The sequence below is a fragment of the Haliaeetus leucocephalus genome, unplaced genomic scaffold (assembly GCF_000737465.1).
Source record: "Haliaeetus leucocephalus isolate CR32 unplaced genomic scaffold, Haliaeetus_leucocephalus-4.0 Scaffold1, whole genome shotgun sequence".
NCBI classification, from domain to species: domain Eukaryota; kingdom Metazoa; phylum Chordata; class Aves; order Accipitriformes; family Accipitridae; genus Haliaeetus; species Haliaeetus leucocephalus.
In genome coordinates, this window is record NW_010972437.1 from 18696785 (window position 1) to 18713658 (window position 16874).

The window sequence follows — 16874 nt, forward strand, 5'->3', positions numbered from 1 at the left end:
CTGTGTGGGATGTGCTGTCTCCCACTTCACTGCCCCTTCGCCAATTCTGCTTTCAACCCACGCCGGGCTGCCCTCGGCCCCAGTGGCAGCCTTCACCCCGGGTGCCCCCGAGGCCAGCGGCTGCCCCCGGCCCAGCGCTACCCCACGTGGCAGGAGACATAAGTGGCTTTGGAGACACAAATGGCTTTGGAGACAGACATGGCTTTGGAAGGTTTCCACCTCTGAGCTGCCAGTCCTCACCAGCCCGGGTGGAGCAGGAAAAGCTCCTGCATAACCATCCCTATCCAGAGCTGCTGGGACAGCCCCTCCTGCCAAATCCCCATCTCTGCTCCCAGCTGGGGATCGCTGCCTTTGAGTACTGAAGACGTGCTCCGTGTTTCTTTCTGCACCTTATTATTGGCTTCCACTTATTGAACGTGCACACAGCTCCCTCAGTTCCCCACCCCGCTGCCCTCCGTCCTGGCTGGGGGTCACTTGAGGGTACTGTGGTGAATGGGAACCCCTAAATCCTGCGGTACTGTCTTTTCCACTCCCTTCCATTGCTGAGCTGATGGCAGCAGCACAAAGCAGCTCTGGAGTAGTTGCTGCACTTTCGGATGAAGCATCTCACTGCTGTAAGGCTGCCAACAGCACCTGGCCATTTTCTCATTCGTGAAGAAAGTGGGAAGATGAGGTAAATATTACAGACTAAAGATTTTTCTCAGCTCTTATGTTGAAGGGTTTTTCAGCTTTCTCGGGGAAAAAAAGAAAAGTCTATTGCTCTGTTTGTTTCACTACCTTTAAAAGTGGGATCTATCATCTGGAGAGGTAAACCAGCATCCATTTCTGTGGATTTTCCATGGCTGCTCCTCAGTGGCTGATGGCATAATGTTTTCTGAAATGGCCATTAGCTGAGTATCTTATGAACAGCTTCCCAGGGAAGTAGCTGCAAAGTTCAATTTGCTGAATTATGAGCACATCTCTGATAAGAATTACATTACATGGTACTTGCATGCTGAAAGCATTAACTTTATGCTTTGAACTTTTAAAATACTCATTGATGGATCTGATGAGGACTGAAGAAGTAGAAAGGTGAAGGTCCCCAAGGATTAGAGATAATAAGGAATAATTGCTATCTTTTTTTTCCTTGAAAAAGAAGCGGTATATTTAGAAGAATTCTATTTAGCTGAGGCTTTTTCACTAGAAAAAGCCATTTGTACCAAAAGAAAAAATTAATGGAAAACCTCTTGAATTGGTTGAAAATTTATTACAACAAGCCGTAACTTAAGGGCACTTGATTTGTGCTGAAGAGCTGTTTGGCTTCATGGAGTCGCATCAGATTTACCCCAGCAGCCTAGGGAGCAAAACTGAGCTCACTCTTGTATCTCACACAGAATAAATCTAAGTATTGTCTGAAATACTTTTATTTTTTAATTAAGAAGAACCAGAGTGAATCAACAGTGGATTTCTCTTTCAGAAGGGACTAGATTGTTCTAGCTCACAAAATGGATGTGGTCTACAGTAAATCTCCAGAAATTTAAAGCCTCGATACTTTGGGTGAAAGCCCAAGAGCTCCAGACTAGGACACTTCTTCTCTGGGATGCTGAGACAGTTCTGCTCTGTATTCAGGACAAGTCTGGAGCTGAACTCACTCTGACACCCAAGTGCTCAGGGATATTCAGGTATCTTGATTTCACATGCGCAGCGCTGTGATTTCTATGCACTGAAGGCTCTTCACTTAATTGGTGCTATTATCACACCTGATGAGGCACAGCAGGTGATATTTGAGATGCTTGCCTTTTGATTCCTTGCAACTGAGCAACATTTAGTAAGAATTACTTAAATCAGCTAATCAAAAACATGTTCAATGACATTAGGATGAAGTGGGCTCTAGAACACCTAAGTAAAGTTATTTTTCTTGTGGAAATCCTTCTGTAGAGAGAAAAGCAAATAAATCCCAATGTGATCTATATATGGTAAGCTGTCTGCTCCTTGGGCTATTGATAATGCCTGAAAATCCTTTGTTATTCCATATTTCAGGCAAGGTTCAGCCTTGTTCTGGTGGAACAGGTTTTGGCAAACCTTTTCTACTCATATTTTGATGGCACAGCTGAGACTGGCCAAGAGCCTGTGTGACAGCTGGTGGAACAAGGGCACACAGTGGTACAGCTGGGCTGCAGCTGGGCACGGCGAGTGTAGCCAGGACAGCCTGGTGTCTGCCTCCCTGTGCCAGGGAAATGGGATGGTGGGGCCATTTGCAGATGCGATTTTGATGGTGGTGCGTGTAGGCAGTGGCATGGTCCTTTGCAGCGCCAGTCCACCAGTTGCCATTTCTATTGAGTTAGGTTTTCATCCCCTAGGAAGGGTGTTGTCCCACTTTAGGAAATTAATTTGCATGGAGTTCAGCTACCCAAAAGGGCTGATGCTGAAAGGACAAGATGGCAGAGCTGTAAAGTGCAAAGTACGAAGCTTGGTTCAATGAGTAGAGCAGGGAGCAATTCACCTCCAACCTCCGGTCACTTGGGAGCCGGGCAAGCTCCTCCTGTCCATGCAGAGGGGACTGCAATGCTTTGTGCCGCGGAGGCGTGAGGGCCTGATCGGCTACGGTGGGGAGACCCCGCCTAACTGCCCAGAGTCTGCAAACTGAGGGCTTCCATTTTGCTGAGAAATTAAGCCAGGGACACTGCTGGCACAAACATCTGGAGAAAAACAGCTGCAGAAAGTCAGGGCCCATATTTTCTCCTCTCTGAAAATTCTCTCAGTAGACCCCTTCTGCTGTATTGCACAATGCAGAACTGCCCCATCTGCTGGGCACAGGGCAGGATCAGTCCCGACTTCTTTTTCTTGGGTTCAGTGGTGGCAGCAGCAGCATGGCAGGAGTGCTTGCAGGCTTCTGTGCTTGCTGCGTTATTTGCTCTGAGGACAACTGGTGGGTCAGGATTCCTGCTCAGAGGAATCTCCCCTGGAAGGGCCCGTCTGTTGGCAAGACCCACATGCAGAGATGGAGTTTAGCATCTTCCCTCTCAGTTAAAGGGACCCTTAGGGACTGTCTTCCCCTCTCACTTACCCAGCAGTGGCTGTCCCAGGTGAGAACCAGCCCCAGCATCCCTTTCCGTACTGTTCCTTTCATAGCTGAGTAGGACTTACATCGTAAGGCGCTCTGCCCTTCACCTTTCACTGGCCTGAAACCAGGTGTTAAAATCCTCTGTAGCCCATTGCACAAAAAATATCCTCTGATTTTCTGTTTCTCGCAAAAATGTATGCTTTCTGCTCCTTTAAAGTACTTTCCCTTAAAGGAAATTGATGTTAAGCCATGAGACACCTGGTCCTACCTGTACCAGCTCCCTTTGGCCTTTACCAGTGGTGGCAGGAATGTGCCCAGAACTAGTGGATTGTGCCTGCCTGCGGGCAAATGCATGAGCAAGTTACTGTCAGCTAAATATTGAAAGAGTCCTAGCCTAGATTAAGCCATTTTTTTTCCTTTTTTTTTAAATGGGAATGGGTAGGGCTATGTCCAAATATTTCACATTCAACTCCGCAACATTCCTGCTTTGCTTTTCTGTTTTCGAGGCATTGCGCAAACTTGTGAGAGCTCACATTAAGCTCGGTGGAGCTGCATTCAATCACCTTCCCCTGGAAATCAGTGAAGGAGTGAGGGCAGAGCCGTGTGGCAGAGCCACTGCTCCAGACTGCTCCGAGGATGAGTCACTGCAGAGAAGGCTCCTGTCTGAGGGAGGCAGAGCCGCTAAAGTGCTGGGCTTTCTGCACCGAGGACTTCTCAAGCCTCTTCCTCCTCCTTTCTTTTCTTCCTGAGTTTTTATTCCTTGTCTTCGTTTGCCTCTCGCCTGCCCTTCTGCCCTGCAGAGTTCTTTAAGGTTTTAGCAATTAAAGGGGGAAAAAAAGCCATCCTTTTTTCTGCTCCCTGGTGGGGCCAAAAGCTGATCTGTGTGCAAAGGAGACCCATCCCTCCTCCTGCTCAGCTGAGTCTGTTGCAATATTGCTTACCCCATGGGAAAGGTGGAGTACAGAGGTTGCCCTCACACTTTTTCGACGTGGCAGTCATCCCTGTTAATAAGCGGTGGGGATCCCACAGGGGCACACGGGCAGCGCTGTGGATATCTTGCTTTTGAACATCCACTCAGAGGTGGCAGAGGAAGAGCAGGGAAATTTGGTAAAGAGGGCAGTCAATGCTGTGGTGCAGCTCAGGACCCTTTTGGGGCTTTCCTGTGCTCTGCTGACCAGGGCATAGCCCTGGGATGGGGACCGGCCAGACACCTCTCCCCCAAATCCTTGCACTGCTGTTGGGCATGGGGGCACAGGGGTTTTACCTTCTGTCTGCCTCCAACACAGCTGAGCCTCCTGAGTCATCTGCTTTAACCAAAAAAGCCATCTTTTGTCCTAAATCATGGGCAAGCTTCGCTGATGCCCTGGTGAGCAGGTTAGATGGGGTGATGGTCCCTTATCTCTGCAGTGATGGAGTCCCCATGGGGATTGGTAAGGCTCAGAAAAAAGAAAGTCTCCCTTCCTTCCCCCTTCTCCATCTCACTCCCAAATTCTGAGCTGCCACCTCTGGCGCTGTCTGTCCATCCTTCTGTCTGTCCCAGCAGCAGTGACAGGCATAAAACACTGGAGATGGGAAGGAGCAGAGGTCACTTAAAATTCCCCTTGGCCATGGTAAAGCTGAAGGCTGTGGGCAGAGGCTGCTCAGCCAGAAAGTCACGTCACTTGTGGTAGCAGTGGGATGCATTTTCCTACCGAAGGAGGCTGCAGAGCCTCCCCCCTGCTGTGGCTGCAGCCTTTTATATTTTCCTCAGAGAGGTGCAGAAAAAGCCTGAGCAGGGTGGCAGCCTTGGCACTCCTCACGGGTGCCCCAGCAGCAGCCTCCATGGGTGGCAAGGCAATTTGTGCTGGTTTTGGAGGATCAGGAGCTCTGCAGACATGATGGCTTTTCAGACAGGACTCATTCTGGAACAAACATTGGGTCTCAGCTGAAGAACATGTGAGACATATCCCTCTCCTGACCAGCACCCATGTTTCCAGACATCGCCAAAATGTGCCTGATGGTCCCGGAGGAGTGTGTGGTGGTTTTGCTGGGTGCATTAAAGCCGAGCTGCCTTTCTGCTCGCACCCAGCCCGTAGGCAGAAGGATGCCTGTGTTTTGTTGCTAGATTAGTCATCGCCTTGTCGGAGATAAGTGCCCCATTCGCAGGGCTGCCAGAACAGCTAATATCCATGGAAAATTGCAGAAAACCACAAAAAAAGGAGAGCTGTACCACCCTGCACCTATCTCAGAGCCCCCCGGGCTGCCATGCCCAGCTGTGGCTGCTCACTCCTACTGCTGTGGGGATGAGGAGCCCCAGAGAGGGACCCACGCTTCTACCGTGCCAGAGCCCCGCAGAGATGTGGTCCTGCCCCAGGGAGCTGCCAGGCCAAGATCCCACCCCAAAAACTTCAGCTAGGCAGCCACAGGCTTAAGGCCACGGCTGAGCAACAGAAATAACTGTCCAGAGCTGGATTTTTCACCATTCCTTTACGGGGCTGCATTTTCTCATGCTGTTGGGGTGGGGGTGACTCATTGCAACCCAGGGCACATAGATCTTGCCTGGCATGGGGCAGCATTGCCTCTGCGTGCTGCAGGGATGCCTGGTCTTGCAGGGGAGCTGTCCTGGTCACAGAGGTGGCATGGCAGCAGTGGTGGCACCTGGGGCTGGGAAGGGAGCTGCAAGGAGTCTGGGTGATTTCTTTTTATAATCACTCTCATAGATTTTCCTATATGTTCCCCAGTTTTTAGGGAGCTGCCCCATTGGGGGATCCCCCCCAAGGAAAGTCTCTCAGCAGACTGCTGCCAAGACGGAGACTGGAGTCAGCCCCCAGCTCTGCGAGGGTGACTGTGGAGATGCCACCCCACCACAGAGCCCTGTACATAACCATGTCCTGTGCTGTCCCAACACCACAGGAGATGTAAGCCCACTCCCCTCTGGGCCCACACTCTGCATCACTCTGCCTCAGTGCTGGAGAATTTAATGCAATATACATATATATGTATATCCATAGATACTTATTTCATGTTCCTTGTTGTCTGTTGCTGGCTGGCACAGTGCTCACACATGGGAGGGTACTCATGGGAAGCATTTGAGATGCTGATAGTAACATGTGTGTTTAGTTTAAAAGGATGGAGGGGCAGTTCTTTTAAGTGTGTGTGAAGACAGAGTGATCATTAGTACATGTTTATTGGAGTTTACCAGCTCTGTAACAATGGGTTTCTCTTTGCCATTGGACTTAATTCCTCTGTAATTATGTTCCTAATAGAGAAATCATTTGGCATTTATTTCCCATAATAAAACTTCCCATTGCATTTAAATTAAATGTGAAGATTTAAGTATATTTAGAAGACTCAGTTGAAGACCTGAAATTAAATATTCCTGGTTTCCTTCTCCAAACAAGACAAACTGAAACAAATGCTAGCAGTCAAGTCCGTGTGTGCAACTACTCCCAGGAGCAGTGGCAGCTGCATGTGCATACCCAGAGAGAGATGGTAGCCCTTGTGATGGGGATGACTCTTTCAGCTTCTTCTCACTGCCCCGCTCTGGTCCAGGGCACTGGTCCTGTGGGCGATGCTGATGACTAATGCTACTTTGTACACCCGAGCAGGGAAAACACACAGTTGAGGAAAAACTGCAGGTGTTAAGATTGCCATCAGCCATCCCGGTTTGCTGTACAGCTTGCACTGGTTTTCAAAATGTTTGCTTTAATAGTTGTGGTAGCAGGGTGTTGCTAATGTGGCTCTTTCCAGCTGAGCTGGTGCTCAGGAGCAGCCCAGGCAGCAGACGTAGGTCAGCACAGCTGGAGCTGGGAGAGCCCAGAACACCGCATCCTGGCCCAGTGACACCATCGTCCCCAGCCTTGCATGTTCAAAGGAGACCGGGTGGGCAAATTTGCTATACTTAATTTATAGTTAAAAGGACAGGGCCTGGGAAACACATCCCATGACTGTCTGCTGGGGGGTGAGAACCTGCAGCTTTGGCAACAGTGTGTGGATGGGCTCCCAGCACTCATAAATGACGGATAAAATGGCCGGGTGAAACACTGACACCAGCATGCAACAGGGGTGACACTGCTCCTGATGCCATTATTTTCTCCCTAGATATACCGAGCATCAGAAGCAGGTGCTGGCAATATTTTTTTTTGATCCTTTCTCAGAACTCCTCCCAGCAGGCTTAAAATAGCAGGGCCCAGATAATCATTAACCACTTTGACGTATTGCAACAGGCACAGATTGGGAATTCATAAGGAGAGGACAGAGCTGGAACAGACCCGCACTCCTGGTTTGTCTCCAGCAGTATTGTCCTCCACAGGGTAAAGCCAGTTCAGCCTGGCCTTGCCCTTGCTGCTCCTAGAGACAAGCTCCCAGCACAGCCAGAAATGGGAAAGAATATTATATATAATTGCTTAATATATTACTCTTCCCAGAAGTAGGGAAGAGTAATATAGAGAGAAGAGTATTTCATCCATACGTTGAGAGGGTTATGACTGAAGCCAGAGCACCCTTCCCTTTTTGTTAACTCTGGTTTTCCACCTTTGACATGAACCCTGATTTAGACTTGGATAATAACAAAAAAAAGGCAGGTGCCCTGAGTCCAAAGCCCACTTGGTTGTTTCAGGGGAACAAGATAGTACGGAGCAAGCTGAGGATGGAGATTGCAGCCAGGCAGCATTTCTCCACTAGTTGCTGGCAAAGCAGAAATGCTGCTTAGGCTCTTCCAAGTGTTGGGATGTAACTCTACAAAGGAACATTGCAAAAATAAATGTTGGGAAGTAGACCCTTCAAAGGGTCTTTGGAGAGCAGTCCCTGAAGGGAATTGGTGGGAACGCTGTTGTTTGAAGCACTGGAGAATATGTTGTGCAGAGCCAACTTCTACAAACCTAGAGAAATGGGTATGGGGATTTAATTGCCATCTCTAATTGCTGTGATCTGCACCTCATTTTGGGCTTGCTTTTGTGTGCATGTAGCTTTTAGCAGAGGTCTCTGTGCAGCAAATCCTTCATGTGTATCACAGCCAATGGACTGTTTCTGAGTTCGCTGTACAGCCAGCAATGAGGCTCCTTCTCCTTTGCTGTACAAAGGATTTATTCCTTTAATATGCCCCTGGTGTTTACTTTTCTGCTGGTACAGGAGTGCATGTGCGCATGTGTGCATGTGGCAGTGTTTTACGAATGCCTGCTGTGGACAGAATTGGGCTTCACAGTATGCAAAAATAGCTGTGCACCACACGCATGGATATAATATTTCACAAGGCTGGAGAAAATGTGATAAATCAGGTTTTTGCTGGACTTGCAAAAATCAAGAAACTGTGGGATTCATCTCCACAGCTGAGTCCTGAGCTTTTTGCAGGAGCTTGCCAGACTGTCTGGGTTGGAGCCTCCCAATTAGGGAAGGGGGACTGGGTCCCCATGGCAATGTAGGATGTCTATGAACATCTCTTGGCTCTGAAGAGACAAGTTCAGATTTCATAGATTCATTTATTACAGAGCCCAAGAAGCCAACGTGCGTCCAGGCTGCAGCTACAGCTTTTCTCCTCTGCCTTTGCCTGGAGGTTGTTGCTCTTAGGTCCTGCTCCATTCTGCCCTGTTCCCGATCCCTCATCACCGGTGCCTCCAGCTGCTCATTAAGACAAAACCCAGGTCTCTCACTCACCATTTTGAGCCCTGCAGGAGACCCCTGTGTGCGGCGAGGTGGAAAGGCAGGGACGCTGTAGAGCTGGGAGGTTTCTGCATTACCTGTTTGGTGCTGGGATCACATTTGTGTGCTGAGGAGTGAAGCTGTTGAGAAAATAAAGCACCAGGGACCGAGATGAGGAGAGTAGACCAGAGGCACAGAGCAGTGGTCCTTGCACCAGGCTAGCTCTTGGTGTGGAAGAGGTTTGGTGAGCAGGGGAGCAGAGGAGCTGTGCTAAGCCCCGATCCCTCCCCTTTTGCATCCTGGCTGGCAGTACGTGCTCATGCAGGTTCCTTATCCCACTTGCACTTTCCCACCCCAGTCCCAGCAAGGGGCACAGATATGCACAGCCAAAGCCAAGCCCCTCAAACTGCACCTCACACAGGGAGTTTGAATGGCAAATGTCAGTACTCCTTCACACATGCACCTTCCTCCCATCTAATCCTTCCCTGCTTCCCTTTTTGTGGCTTGCCCTGTCACACCTTTCCAGGTGAAAAAGGTTCACAGATCCTACACCCTCCTTGTTCCTTCTCTCCCTTTGCATCCCCTCCAGTGTGTAATGAAAACCAGTGACAGGTAGAGCTGAGCCTACTTTTGTAACATAAACAGTTATTTACAGTTTTGCTAAAATTTCATGGAAGATGACATTTTTAGGTCACCTAGCTGAAGCAAATGAAATGATTAACATGTTTGCATTAGGTTTCATAAAAAAAAGTATCACTCTTGTCCAGCATGGTGCTCAGTTCCTCAGGTCCTGTGACCTAATGTGGTACTCTGAAAACTAAGACAGTTTCCCACCAGGGTTAGCAAGAGCAGTATCTGGTTTCCTAACCCAAGGCAGCTGGGATGGACGTCTTTTACTGTGTCCAGCAGCCTCAGATGCCAGGGTCTGTTACCCTGGTGCTCTATCAGTGGTAATGATGAGGCTGATCTAGGGGTGTAAGAGGAAATATCCTCTCCCCAACACTGAAAGCATGATGCCAGCCTTCCCCGTCCTGTAGATATTCTCATTCTGCCTTTAAAAGCGTTTAAATCTTGCAGCGCAGCTAAATACACTATTGGGGTCTATACTGTGGCTTTTAAACACTAAGAGGTGGGGAGTAAAATGTAATGGCTCTGTTCTTCCCTAAATAAGCGATGGCAAATGACTGTAAAATGAACTCCTGAGTTTGTGTGTGCAGACAGGAATTTAGTCCCATGGTGAACAGGATGATAGCAGATGGATCAGAATAATATTGGGTTTTCCTGGATACTCTGTTTAAAGCTATACCAGAAACAAGGGAGCAAGCCAGGAGGTTCAGTGTTTCGGCCACCACTCATAAACGTCTGTGTGTCACAAGCCAGGACACAATTTGTTCTCCATCTTGCTTGCTTCTAGGGTGGAAATAGCCAGCTGGACAGGCTATGCATCAGTATGACTCACTTTTGGGACAGACTGTCTGGGGGAAGTGGATAAGGTTGTGAAATTTGAGGACCTTTTCCCTGCTGGGCTAGCAGTACACAAAGATCTAGACCCAAAGCACACACCTGCCACCCACAGTCAGGTCCATCCCTCCTGGTCCAGGAGCCCTGGGAAAGGAGAGTCCTGCGTCTAGCGCTGCAAACACCCACTGCCTGGCAAGTCCTGGGAGATACCGCATGGCGCTGGGCTCGGTCCAGCTCCCGGGGAGGAGCAGCACCTCCACGGCTGGCACGAGCTGGCCTGCGCAGAAAGTCCAAGGGCCACTGTGTCTGTGCTCGCCCTCCTGCCTGGCTGGGCTCCAGGAAGCCACCCTGGGCTGAGCGGGACACCAGCCTGCAGCAGAGGCTGTCTCTCAGCTATCCCCACCACCAACCTTGCTTTCTAAAATAGGTTAGCAGAGAGACAGAAACATGAGCAGTGAAACAGTGGCATCTGGTTGCCAGCAGAGCTGTGTCCACTGGTTGTGGTCTAGTGTGGGTCCTCTGGTGTCTAGTAAGAGTTGTGCTCATCTAGTTTTTCCTTCAGCGGTGATATTAGGCATCTCTTACCTACCCAGTTGTCTCTTTCCACAAAAAAGAGTAGGACCCAAGTATCTGAGACTGCTACATCCCCGTCAAACTCTGTTCACATCAGCCAAGAATTATTAGAGGGAAAATGGATGGAGGCAGCACAATTACCTAAGCCAAACCAGGTAAAAAGGAACAAAGAGCAAATGTGTGGATGATGGAGCTTCTGCCACGCCATGCTGTGCCTTGCCTGTGGGAGGAGGGGAGCCTTGCTGATGCTGTCTCTCTTTTTCAGGGGGAGTTGCTGAGCCCGTGTCGATGTGATGGATCGGTGAAGTGCACGCACCAGCCATGTCTGATCAAATGGATTAGCGAGAGAGGCTGCTGGAGCTGTGAGCTGTGTTACTACAAGTATCACGTCATTGCCATAAGCACAAAGAACCCTCTGCAGGTAAAGGTACTAGAGACATTTCAAAGTCTATTTATTCTCGTTTCTATTTTTGTTTCTGGGAGCAAGTGGTTTTTACCTGCGTGGGTTTTCCTTCCCTGCACGCAGTGATCCATAGGTCTGAGACACTTAGAAAAGGGTTTGGGGGGCTACTCCAAAGAGGCCCCATGTTCTGTTCAGTGGTACTGGGGGCATCCCTCGGGAGTCTGCTTTTTCTGTCTTTTGACAATCCCCACATTCACTTGCCTCCTGTTGAAAATGCCAGTGTGACCACAATAGTGCTGTAGCACCTCACAGCCCTTCAGATGTGTTCATCCACTGGAGACCACGGGAATGCCACTGTCCCCAGGGGCAGACGGGGACGGAGCAGTTATGGGATTTGCTACAAGAGAGCATATAGTCTGTGACAGAGCAGTACCTTGAGATTCCACATGTCTATAGTTGTGCCATTAACCCCAGTCTCCTCATGCTGAGCCTACTCTGTGTTGGCATGAGGGATGGAGGAGGCAGATGGAGGGCTTTTACAGGTCTCCTCTCCGATCCTGCCACCCTTTTCACTTTACTGCTCCCCCATGATGAAATACATCCTGGCATGGCAAAGGGGCATTGGGTCTGATGCTCTGGTCTCTCCAAGCCTGATTCTCAGTCGACATTTGCAGATGCGCACACAACAGGTTAAGCACATCTTGATGTAAGTGGCTGTGAAAGGCATCAGAGGACTCACCTTCTTTCTCTTCCAAGTTCAAAAGCACTGTGGTTTAATAAGCCCCACTGCAGGCTGGTAATTTAAAATCAAGTTTCAGAATGGGGAAAACTGTGACTGTTAAAAATGGGATAAATTATCCTTAATAGCTATTGATTTATTGCGGGGGCAACACCTGAAGATGGATTAATTGCTGCATGCCTTTGCTGAGCACCCTTAGTGCTTCAGATGTAAGGAAGCACATTATATCCAGGCACTACTGCTTAATTAGCATCATCTGGACTAGAGAGACATTACAGCAGCATGCTGCGGTATAGAGACCAGGGCAATGTCTGTGAGGATGTTGGTCTGTCCAGCACGTGGTGGAGGGCTTTGGCTCTCTCCTGGTCACTCTGCTCTCTTAACAGAAGGCAAGTGCTAGTGATGGTACCCAGTTGTACAGGGGTGGAGGGAAAGGTGAACTCAATGCAGTCTCTGTGTGTCTTTTTCCAGGCCTGAGGTCACTACCACAGTGAGGAAACAGGGACAGTCCTTTAGGACTCCAGACTTAAATGAAGTAGTGAAATTAGTAGGGCATCGGGGGAAGTTTTGCTGAGGGGAAGGAAAAAGACTGCCTGCTCTCTGCAAGTCCCTACAGCTTTTGATTCAATTTTCCATGTGCCATGGGCTGGAGAGATCAGTAGTTTCAACCCAAGCCCCAGACCTAGGGTGTTTTAATTTCTTGGCTCTAGTATTTCTGAGCAGATTGAAACACAGGAGGGGAGATGTGGACAAAGCAGCGTTTGTTTATTTCTGGAAAGCTGGTCCACGAGTGCCCTAATGTTTCCTGTGTCTCAGATCAGGGGTGCAATGCTGAGCAGTGCTGAAGGTTTGTGGGTGCAGATGTGTAGCCAGCACTGCTTTTAATGAATGACCTCCAAGTGCTCTACACCTTCAGGTAGCTCAGGGCAAGGGGTCAGTGACTTTCCTCCTGCTCCTCACTCAGCTAAAATTTGTTGGAGCTATTCACAGACAAGCTCCCCTCTCACACACACGTTTCAAAAGCCTGTGCAAAGCGTTGGTCTTTCTGGGCTCCCCTGTTAGAAAGTGGCCTGATCTGCTGGCCTTTGCCATGAACACAAAAACTGAGTGGCAGGAGCAACTGAGTTAGAGAGCTCAGCTCCGGGAGCGAGGGTCCCAGAGGACCATGCAGACCCTGGGCTCAGAGGCTTCATGTTGCTGGCTTAGACTTCACAGCACTTCTCGCAGAAGCACTGGGAGATTTGGAGGGTGAGAAGAAGCAACTGGAGTGAAAAGCCACTTGGTCTGAAATAAATGCAGCGTGTGTGGAGTTACAGCTGCATGGCCGGGCATCCTGTCTGGTGCCAGCACAAGGGCACGTCTGGGAAGCAGATGTTACACTAGCACTAGTATGTGAAATCCCATGGGAAACAGCTGATGTACCAGGCCTGGACTTCCCACAAGGACTAAGGGCTTGGGCCTCCCGTGAGCCGCCACCACCACACGTGCCTCGGTCCTCAGCGGCTCTCACCATCCTCTGACGCTGGGAAAGGGAAGCAGAGAGGACCCAGGGGCTGCAATGCCCTGACACTATGTGCCATAACAATGTGGCACAGCATATGCAGGTGGGAAGAGCATCCTTTCTGCTCGGTCTTCACCCCACACATGGATAACAGGGGCCACCTGGACATACAAGCACATCTCTACATAAAGCAATAGTCCCTGGCCTTTCTTCTCAGGGTCTGCTGGAACTTCTGCACAGCTTTATTCTTACTAGAAAGCTCTGAATTTCTCAAGCACAGGTTTTGGAGGGCAAACGGTGTAGGAAGTCATGGTCGTCTGTTTATTCCAGACCAAGCGTAATACAGGCAAGGACCACACAAACTTCACCCCCTTGTCAAATGAAACCTGTTTGGGTGATGCTCTGAACCTGGCTAGATTTTAACCAGCAACATGGCCTAGCTATCCCCTGTGTCCTCTCATGTGACAGACCACTGGAAAGCCAAATCCAGGCAGCTGGCAGGCCCTGGGCTCCCTGAAGCATGTCCAATTGGTCCAAGCAGAGCAGCATATCCAACACCCACATGTTCCCCAGGATCTGCATGTTTCCCTGCCCATTTTGACATCTGCTGCACATGTTTTGGAGTGCCTAGGAGCACAGCATGGGCTAGATGTGTGTGGAGACTCGTGGTGTGGGCAGAGAAGTTACAGCCGGGGAAACATGGTTCATACATAATTAACACAGACTCCTTCCAGCCTCCAGGCTGTTATGATGTCTCATACGAGAGAGGCCTTTAGTCTGGTATTTTGGCAGAATGAATCTCTATAAATTAACACACACACACCCATCCCTGGACTGCAGGCATTTAAAAGCAAAGGTCTTAAAGCAGCAACACTGCAAACCTGGTGAGGCTGGGGGCTTAAAGATGTTGGACAGCATGGCACATGTCCTGCCAAGCAGCAGTCAGGCAGCAAATGAGCAAAAATATCCCACCAGCTGTGAGCAACCAGAAGATCCAGAGCTTTTGTCCATCCATCCATCCATCCATCCATCCATCCTCCTGCTCTCCAGTCTGCCAGTCATCGAGACAGGAGTCATGGTTAAATGCTCCTCTCCATTGCAATATCTGTGCAGAGCCCATGAATTTAAAAAGGCCCTGAAGACACAGGGTTTTAGAAGCACGTGATAGTACTGCAGGCACCCTGGTGCTCATACATAGTGGAATAGGTATCTGCTGTGATGGGACTCGGCAGTGGATTTCATCTATGCAGCTCCTTTGTAGCTGCTCCTGAGCCACATCCGCTCTGATGCTCTGATTTTAGCAAATAGAAAATCTGTTTGAACCAACCTTCCCAGACCTATAACTGTCTGCAGTCTCAGGGAGTTCAACTCTGCTTTACAGTTGTTATCTCTGACTCTTCCTGTATTGTGGGTTGTTTCAGCTCCAAAGATCCTGTTCTCCAGTGCTGGGATTGGGATCCAGTCCCAGTTCTTCTCTGGCTCTATTTTGACTGTGGTGGTGCTCTGTTAAGAGCTGATGAGTGTTTGTTTATATGGCCTCTTCACCAGGATACCCAGGATATCTGCAAGAAAAGTGGCCAGGGTCCCACGGTGTTTGAACTTCAGCCTGAGCTCCTGAGCTAAAAAGCTTGAGGCAAGTTCACTGGCATCTCCTGGTTGTCCCAACTTGCTGAATCACTTGTGTTGAGTATGAGCTTTGGCTGGTCCCTGCTGAGCTCCAGCTGCAGCCTGCAGCCTGCAAGCAATGGGTGCAATCACAGCAAGAGAGGCTTGATGGCCTGTGCCTTATAACGGGGGCTTTCTAGGATACCGATACTGTAGCCTGAATCTCACCAGATGCTCTGGCACATGGAGGAGAGGGGGTTTCATCACTGCACATTTCCATTACATGGCCCTAGTGGACCCTCATTCCTCCCTGCTGCCTTTCCAGTATCTAAATAAGCCACAGCATCTGTAAAAGTACAGCAGGGAAGCTATCACAGTAGTACCATAACTTTGCTTCGTGAATTTATAAAAAGAAAAGCCATCCTCCAAAAGATAGTTGAGGAAGACAGCCAGGGCCCCGGGACAGCAGTGAGGGGAGAGCCAGACCTAAGCAGTGCTGGGAATGGTCCACTCCAACCTTCTAGGAAAAACCTCTGCTTGCTTGTGATCCTGTGTCTGAAAATTAAATTGTTGACTAGCACAGCTCAGGATGTTAATGATACGTACTAAGGGGACGTGTCAGATACAGCAATAAAAATAAACTGAACTGCCTGAGGCAGGCATGGAGGAGCTCTCAGAGGAATGTAGGAAGGCTTTTCCAGCAAGCAAGTCTTCTTTGCAAGCTGCTGCAGTAAGACATAGATATCTTCTGCAGGCAAATATCTGCCTTGGATCTGCTCATGCTGGTACTTGGGAACCTTTGGAGACTGCTGGTGCCAAAAAAAGGGAGATACGGATCAGGCCTTAAATACTATAGTAATGACATTATTAATCTATGTTACATTAGCAGTGGGAGTTTTCACTCACAAGCCTCTGAGCAGAAGCACTGAAGCAAACAGGGAAACAGGTTTGTCCCAAGTACAACACACAGGTTATGAAACAGTACAAGAGAACAAGAGTGACATGACTGGCAGGCACCAGTCCCAGCTTGGCCCCTGGCTAAGGTCATCGCAAATGTCAGACCTGGGCTCCTAAGAAACCCTTTCTGAGGCATCTAGGTTGCAAAGCGTTGCGATTTGGGGAAAATGGGGAAATGGGGAAAATCAGTCCAAGAGAGTGAGGTGTTTTGCACATGCACATCTGGGTGGTGTGCCAAGCACTAGGCCGGGGGGGTGGTAGCAGAGGACAGACAGACAGCTCCTGAGTGAGTGAGGACATTTCTTCAGAATGGTCTGGAGGGATGGAGCCCTTTTTCCAGCGTGGGTGGAAAAGCCATCACAGAGAGCTGCTTGGGCATGCTCTGAAGCCATTGGAAGCCTGGAGCTCTCAAAGCTTCTCCTGTTATCCTGCAGAAGCCTTTAAAGCTTTCTGGTACCACCAAGTCCTTAGTTCTGCCCTGTTCAGTGCTGGCAGAGCATCTGTAGAGCTTTCTACCTGCCTAAAGGTCATATTCCTGATTGACAACCTGGGTGAGCTGCTCGTTGTTAAAGGTGCACTTCAGTACAGCTCAGCAGCTACCTGGGACTCAACGGTCATTAGCAGCTGAGGAAAGAAGGGCTCGGTTTTAGGTCTCTACCCTCAAGGTAGGATTGCTTGACACTGTGACCTTGCTGGAGCTTGAATGTTTGAGCTGGAGATTTGGAGGGAGGGGGCTGTGTCTGCAGCCAGGCATTCGGACAAAGAGCTTTGGGGGTTTCAGATGTGCCAGTAAAGGGACTCTGCAGTGCTGCTGAGACCTTTCTTTGCAGCTCTAGTGGTGACCCAAGGACAATAGGATCACCCACCAAATCCCTGGTCTGCTGGCCATAATGGTGGTGGAGAGGGGTTAGGAAAACAGGTGAGTTTCTAAGGGCTGTTACGAAATCTGAAAGGCACAGTGCTGTGATTGAGGTGG

General features: G+C 49.4%; 1 protein-coding gene across 1 annotated transcript in view; it reads left to right on the forward strand.

Moving 5' to 3' along the window:
• MARCH4 (membrane-associated ring finger (C3HC4) 4, E3 ubiquitin protein ligase) overlaps positions 1 to 16874 on the forward strand; it is a 103321-nt gene that overhangs the window by 61983 nt on the left and 24464 nt on the right. The window contains exon 3 of the mRNA XM_010569813.1: positions 10959 to 11114. Within this exon, the coding sequence (XP_010568115.1) occupies positions 10959 to 11114 (156 nt within the window). The remainder of the gene's footprint in view (positions 1 to 10958; positions 11115 to 16874) is intronic.